Source organism: Electrona antarctica (genome assembly GCF_951216825.1).
Source record: "Electrona antarctica genome assembly, chromosome: 19".
In the NCBI taxonomy this organism is placed as follows: domain Eukaryota; kingdom Metazoa; phylum Chordata; class Actinopteri; order Myctophiformes; family Myctophidae; genus Electrona; species Electrona antarctica.
In genome coordinates this window covers 9,377,796-9,385,137 of record NC_136800.1, presented here as the reverse complement: position 1 = coordinate 9,385,137, position 7,342 = coordinate 9,377,796, and the positions used below count along the sequence as shown (strand labels likewise).

Genomic DNA, 7,342 nt, shown 5'->3' with positions numbered 1-7,342 from the left:
TAAAGTCTCTGTAATGTTTATGTTGTACGATTACTACAAAACAATCTAAAATAAAGGGATTTGAGATCATTAAAGCTGGGCTGTTGCCTGAGTCAAATGCATTTCTGCCTACTTCCGGTCCAGGACTTGTCCCTATTTGATGTCCCCATTCTCAATAGAATTCTATGTAGGAGAGCCGGCGCCGCCATTGGACTGGCCCCATGAAGTGAACGGAGTTTTCGTAACTCTGTCTTTAGTGTCTTACTCCATGACTCTGGGCTCTGGGCCTCTGGTGGTGATGCTGAGCCTTCCGAATAAATACATATTTAAACAGGCCGCAGTGAAATGCACAGCATTAGCCCCGCCCACTGAGACGTATGGCAATCTGATTGGAATATAAAGCCATACACTCTACGATACGCCCATACCTTATTCTGATTCGTTGAAATGAAAGAACGGGAACTGGCTCTTTCTACACCAAACGCGTCGCGCTCAAACAAAAGCAGAGCACGCACTTCCATTCCTCCCAGTTCCCTCTCACTCGAGCCAGCAGCGAGACGTTTATCATCGCAGTCTCTTGCGAAAACGAACTAAAAGGTAATTATTCATGCTTTCTTGAAACGTAATGCAGTATTGACATTTTTGCTTATTAGAGGCCACATTGATTGGCTCGTGTTTCTGTGATTATTGGTAGGTTTTTTTGGGGGTGGCTTGTTTCTAAAGTGTTGTTGCTTATTTGGATTTTGGACTTGCTTACAAATGTTGGTTAAACCAGTGGTTCTCGAACATTTCCATGCCAAGGACTCCTTCAAATTAACATCCATTTGTCCACGAACCCCCACCCCTAGAATGATTTGGTGTTCAATGTTACTGAAACGGCAACGTGGTGTAAAATGGCGCATCGTCCTGTGTTACCGATTTTTTTTCCCCCATTTTTTTTTCTCCCCTCAATTATATTTATATTGAAAGCCAACCCAGAAGCTCACCGCGTCACATTAGCAAACGCGTTGTGAGCTTGTAGATATGCTATATCTTCAAACATCCGACATATGGCTTTTAATTACGTGGTTTGTTTTGGGCTATTCTTTCATTAGAAGATGACTTTTTTTCCCCCGTGATTCCCGTTGGTCACGGGATTCCCGAGGAATTGGGGCCCCCACCCCCATCCGGCTCCCGCGATTTTTATTCACGTGATTGGGACGGGAAATAAAGGGCAACGGGAGCGGGGACCATGACAATGGACCAGTCCAATAAAATGCCAGTCCGTCACAGACTTTGTTCTCAAAGTACACGCCCATTTGCTAATGAAGCTTGATGCTACTACAAGCCTACAACGTGGCGTCGACGATGCGACGCATAGTCTTGGAGATCTGCTTTGTTCTGCGCGCAACACGCTGTACGACTAGTCACAAATCGGGCGTTTTATGCAGCGTTTGAATGCGTCTATTGAAGCGAGCGCAGTTAACGGTATTACACACCGTTCTATTTGTTTAGTTTATGAAACTTATACATTTTCATTTTGTATTATGTTAAAACTTTTAAATTCAGGCCATGATTATTTCTGCGACCCCATCATAAAATCCTGTGTAAGCATGTACACATGGAACCTGTTCTTGGTTCCATGTGTCATTATTGCATATTTGCCATGGGGATTCCCTGGGAAAATCGATGCATAATGAACCATCTAGTTTCTTTAGTATTTGAGTCATCAGGATCGTCTTCAAACTGGCAGCATTATCAATGAAATGACACTGTATATATTTTTTTTATTCTCTTCAGACAAAACATGTCGGACGAGGGTAAGCTGTTTATCGGTGGGCTGAGCTTCGACACCACAGAGGACTCCTTGGCGGAAGCGTTCGCCAAATACGGAAACATTGCCAAAGGTAAACAACTTTCAATCCATATGGGAAAGTTGAAACTACAAATTGATTCACGCTCAGGATTTTAATCTTCAATGCATTTTGTTTGGTCTACAGTTGATGTCATCAGAGACCAAGAGACGGGTAGGTCTCGTGGATTCGGCTTTGTGAAGTATGACAGTGCCGATGATGCCAAGGATGCATTGGAAGGAATGAATGGAAAGGTGAGTTGATGATATATTGTCACAGATGTGTTTTGGTACCGTAGGATGTTGTGCCTTACAACATGGCTTCCAGCAAGCCAAGTGTCAATGGCTAAATGTTATATTGTTTTGATGTCATTACAGAGTCTGGATGGCAGGACGATCCGTGTCGATGAGGCTGGGAATGGACGTTCCGGAGGTCGTGGTGGTGGTGGTGGTGGCGGCGGTGGTTACAGAGGCTCAAGGGGAGGAGGAGGAGGATATGGAGGTGGTGGAAGAGGTGGGTGTTTGTTTCTTTGTTTACCTATTTTTTTTAATTGGGCATTCCCATCTATGGCACATTTATTCTTGATCGATGGCATGTTAAGTGTATTCTCTCGCCTAATTTGTGTAGGTGGTGGAGGATACGGAGGTGACAGGAGCTACGGCGGTGGCGGAGACAGAAGCTATGGCGGTGGCGGCGGAGACAGAGGTTATGGCGGCGGCGGAGACAGAAGCTACGGTGGTGGTGGCGGCGGCGGCGGCGGAGACAGAAGCTACGGCGGCGGTGGTGGATACAGGAGTGGCGGCGGCAGGGATAATTAGTAAGCTGATGCCTTATATGTAGGAATAATTTGAATTGACTGCCTGCTTTCATCCCGCATGGTTTTAATGATTGTGTCTTTACAGCTAGGGGTCGTGGTGTTTATGGGGTCATTCTTCGGGAGGATCCTACAGCGACGGATATGACTGCTATGGTAAGTGTGTGTAGTGTGAATGGGCTCAGGTCCCCCTTTTTCCAAACCTCTCCCTGGGCAAATTATTGAACCAGGTTGTTGCAACCACGCCTGACATCCCTATTTTGGGTTTATAGTAAACAGATCTAGAAGTTCACAGCATGTCAAATGTTTCATGTTGTGAACGTGTACTAGGTGGACTTAAATGGTGTGGAGCTGAGACAATTTGTAGTCTCAATCCATTTTGTGTGTATATTTTGGGATGAATAGGATGTCAAAACTCTTGAACTTGTCTGAACTACAGTGTCTTTACCTGTGTGCCCACTTCTTGTCCTCAGCTGCAAACGACAAAATCTCCCTGAATTTCAAGATCATCCCATGGCCGGCTGTATTTAAAAGATGTGACTTAGGCTGCTTTGTATACAATATTGTTTTTGTGGAAATTCTTGACCAATAAATCGTTTTTTTTACTTTATTTATTGTAGTTATGTATTACTTCTACACATTATATTTAGGGTTGGGCAATTAACCGGTCATCACATCAATATTGGCCTTAAAATGCAATATTTGGTATCTAATCGCTCAAAATATTCTATCAATATCTGTTTTAACAGATGTTATATTGTATAGTTGAGAGAATTTGCAGCCTTCATCACAAGGCCTTATCAGTGTTTTCTGAGGAAGCTTTCAAAAGTCAACAAGTTCGTTTTTTAACAAATTATACATTCAAGCAGTTTATGAACAGTGCCTCCTTATTTGGCTAAAGCTTGCATTTTTTCCCCCCCAAATTTGGTGTTTAAGCCTTTTTTCATAATGGACAATTTCAGGTTGAGGTCATATCAATATCAGTTTGATATCAGTTATCGGCCATAGCGGCAATTATATTGGCCAAATGTCTCATCGGTACAGCCCTAATTATATTACTAAGAATATTGTGAATTTAGATCATGACTGATTGTGCTGTGTTTCTGTGGAGTCATGTCAGTGGGCTCGGAGTTGCACACAGTTGTGTGTTATGCCAGGTTTTTTTTCTTCTCACTATTCAATACAGAGTGCCTTCAGAGCTCAAAGCCTTCTATATTTGTGTTCTGAGGATGTAAGGGAGGAAGGTTAGACAGACGTAGCTTTAATATTTATGTATAGTCACACATGACTATATTGGGAGACTTTTTATTTCTTCCCAAATGAGCCACTGCAAACTTTAGAATAGATGCCAATCAGAATGGCATATGAAATCTGACATCCATGTTGACTTGTTGATCACATGACTACAGAGATAATGACACATTGCTACACAACCTGCAAGTGGTCATTTTGGGGATAAACATTGCTTGCATGCTTTGATGGGTTAGGAGTAATATAAATGTTTGCAGAGATTGGCCTCTTGGTGGTGCAGGCCGATCTGAAAATTCGGAGCAAAGTTTCTGCTCTGGCATCCAGGGAGTGCAGGTTTACAAAAACAGGTGAACTTACAGCACCTTCATAAAGAACTTGTAAACCCCCCCCCCCCCCCCCACACACAAAAAACCCAACCCCCACCTGAGTTTGAGAATCCACTCATAGACTGATAGTGTTGGTAAAATGTACACTAAAACACTTAGCGGAGTGGGGGGTGACATGTTTCAGAGCTTCCTACAGGGATGGCAAATTGTTAGTTCTATATTCCAGGGCTGTGAATATCTAAAATATCTAAGCTGGGAGTGGGACCGCATTGTCTGCTGCATTTGGGGTGAAGCATCTTGCTGAGTTCAACACAATGGAACAATGCCTCCCCTCCCCCCCACAGGGTGGAGCTGTGGAGCTGATTGAAAGAGGTTAAACCTATTACAAATCATTGCATGTTGATTGCAGCTCAGATTTTTTTTTAAATTTTCGTTAAGACGAAACTAAAAGCTTCACCCACCAAAAAAATATGATGCATGTTCCATGCTCACTTGCAGCTTGTTGATGGAAAGACCCAACACCAAGCCTACCCAGACCTTTCATGTGTTAATGACTTTCATTCACATTTGAGTTAATCACAGTCACGTTGTGAGAATGATTTGAATTCACACAAGCATGTTTGACTGAATACCATCCATCCATGCCATTGTTCTTGGCCAGGTCTCCACTCTCCAATGCCCAACTTCAACTTGTCTTTTTTCCTGGTGGCACCTTATCTGTAAATGCAAAACTTGAACGCTACATTAATAGTTCTATCCTGCCTCCTAATAATAGCCAGTTGTGGAAAAAGACCACAATGTAGAACTAGGTAAAAACATACCTGCTACTTATAGTAGACTTATAAGCTTGTAAAGTTTAAATGATTTGAGCATGCGGACAAATAGGGCTTTAGACTTCTTGTTTATCCCCAAAATGACCACATTGCAGGTTTTGTATCACTGTCGTTTGTTACATAAATGTAGATATAAAATCAAATACGGTATGTATTTTGTTTTTTTATGGATGGCATCACATAGGGCTTGAGTTAATGCACATTTTGTATTCATCTAAATCTGCAAAGTATTTGCTTCAGAGATCATGGCTAATCATCGTAGCTAATGGAGTAGAACAGTCTTGAAAATGTTAAATATTCAAAAATACCTCAAGTGTACTTAAGTTAGTACTTAGTACATACTTGTACATACACCAGTGCAGCTAATAAACTACAATAGAGTATATGCGCGTGACATCATCATACCCGGAAGTTATGCGGGAACTCCTACTGAGTGGCAAAAAACGACTTTCTGACATTGACAGCCCATACATCCAAACAGAAAAGTCAAAATCTGATTGCATTCAATTACGTTAAATGACATTAAACTCACTTTGCCACTCAATTTGCCATTCACTTTATGCATGCGCATACCCTCTATTATGGCCTTCATAGTTCTGGTTCTTCATAGTTCTACTTATCTGACTGGTATTAAGAATTTTTTTTTTGGGTGTGCCCAACATAGATCCATCCATCCATCCATCTTCAACCGCTTATCCGTAGTCGGGTCGCGGGGGCAACAGCTCCACCAGAGAGCTCCAGACTCCCCAACATAGATGCCAGGGTTAATGTTACTAGCCTGGCTAATAAGCCAGACCGAATCAGCCTTTGGCAAAACAAAATTAATCAATACAATCCCAATAATGGACGGTCTAATTCAACTGGTAGCTGGCCTTCAGTTTGGCCATCCCATGTGTGTTGATGTTCTCTAGGCTCAAGGTTCAACATTTCTTTATTAGTATTATAGTACTAGTTGTTGTTTTAAAAGTATCAAGTAGTTTTTTGTTTGCTATGTAGGTCCAAAGATCAGCTTACTAGGCCAATCAACAAATGTGTTTAGAAAAATGTTCTTTTGCAGAGATGTGACACAAGATTGATTAAATAAAAGCTCCAATAAGATGGTCATTGTGGTTTTATCCGAGTAAAAGCTGGACTGTTTTGTGAGACGAAATAAACGCTGTTGTTCCTTCTTATACACTTGTTCCTGAAGGTCATTTAGTACAAGTTCACAACACAACGTGTCAGGTTGCGTGCTTGTAGATTGGCTATTTTTGCTATTGAGTTGACATACTGCTAAATAACTTAAGGGTTAAGTGATGCTCCGCTCCCTCCATTGGCTCCCGGTCGCTGCCCGCACAGAATACAAAACTGATGCTGGTATTCAAAGCAACCAAATGCATGGCACCCCCATATCTTGCACGTCTGATCGAACCCTACAAACCCTCCTGTGCACTCAGATCAGCCAACGCAGGGAAGCTGGAAGTACCTTCACTAAAAACGTCGGGACAACGCTCCACATACATGTCCAAAACTTCTCCCTTCTGGCTTCAAAGCTGTGGAATGCACTTCCCATTACAATCAGAACTGCAGACTCACTCCCAATCTTCCGCCGTAGTCTGAAAACCCACCTCTTCAGACTCCATCTTTGCCCGTAGCACTTGCTGTAGCACTCGCCCTAGCCCAACGACCTTACAGGCGAATGCAAAGGCTCAATTTATGTAATTTAGATAGCATTTTATGTAGACATAGCACTATATTATATAGTTTAATTATATAGATATATTCCACTGTTATGTTCGTAGCTTACGTATGATTCATGATAACTAGTCTTTATATTGTAATGTATCATCATGTTTTGTTCTTGCTTAATGTAAATCGCTCTGGATTAAGTCTAGATGCCTAAATTGTAAATGGTAAATATCTTTGTTTTGGCTGTGTTTAGCTCCAAGAAATATTCTTAACCGTGCCATGGCTGGACTCACTGTCATAGCAGACTTGCAAACCCAAATGTCAATAATTACAGAAAGAGACTTTTGTGTTCTTGTTATGTTTGAAAGTCTTACCCGTAACCCGCCACATAATCTCAAAATTCTCTTATATATGGCGATACAGGCTGAGGAAAAATAAATTATGGCAAACTAGGCTATGGACCAGAGCTATGCTTTCACATGCTTTTTAACGGGTTCCTCCAGTACAAGAGGAAAATGTAAGCTATGCAGAAGTTAGCAAAATGATACCCACCTATGCTTTACCTGTACCTTATCGGATAAGGTACAGGTACAGGTAAAGCATAGGTGGGTATCATTTTATAGGATAAGGCTTATCCTA

General features: G+C 41.8%; 1 protein-coding gene across 3 annotated transcripts; it reads left to right on the top strand.

Annotated features, from left to right (window-relative positions):
- Positions 1-422: 422 nt before the first annotated feature.
- Positions 423-3,235, top strand: LOC306943958 (uncharacterized protein; the record flags this gene model as incomplete). 3 transcript variants are annotated; one of them, XR_013792472.1, is made up of 7 exons in its annotated part: positions 423-576; positions 1,759-1,865; positions 1,959-2,065; positions 2,189-2,324; positions 2,439-2,628; positions 2,714-2,781; positions 3,099-3,235. XR_013792472.1 is itself a non-coding variant. In XM_079530527.1 (5 exons), exons 2-5 carry the CDS (start codon positions 1,766-1,768, stop codon positions 2,627-2,629), a joined length of 540 nt encoding a protein of 179 aa, XP_079386653.1. In that variant the 5' UTR covers positions 423-576; positions 1,759-1,765. The 3 variants fall into 3 exon arrangements, 1 of the variants encoding a protein (XP_079386653.1); XR_013792473.1 differs by having other exon boundaries at positions 2,189-2,330; XM_079530527.1 differs by lacking the exons at positions 2,714-2,781; positions 3,099-3,235 and having other exon boundaries at positions 2,189-2,330; positions 2,439-2,629.
- Between the last annotated feature and the right edge of the window lie 4,107 nt (positions 3,236-7,342).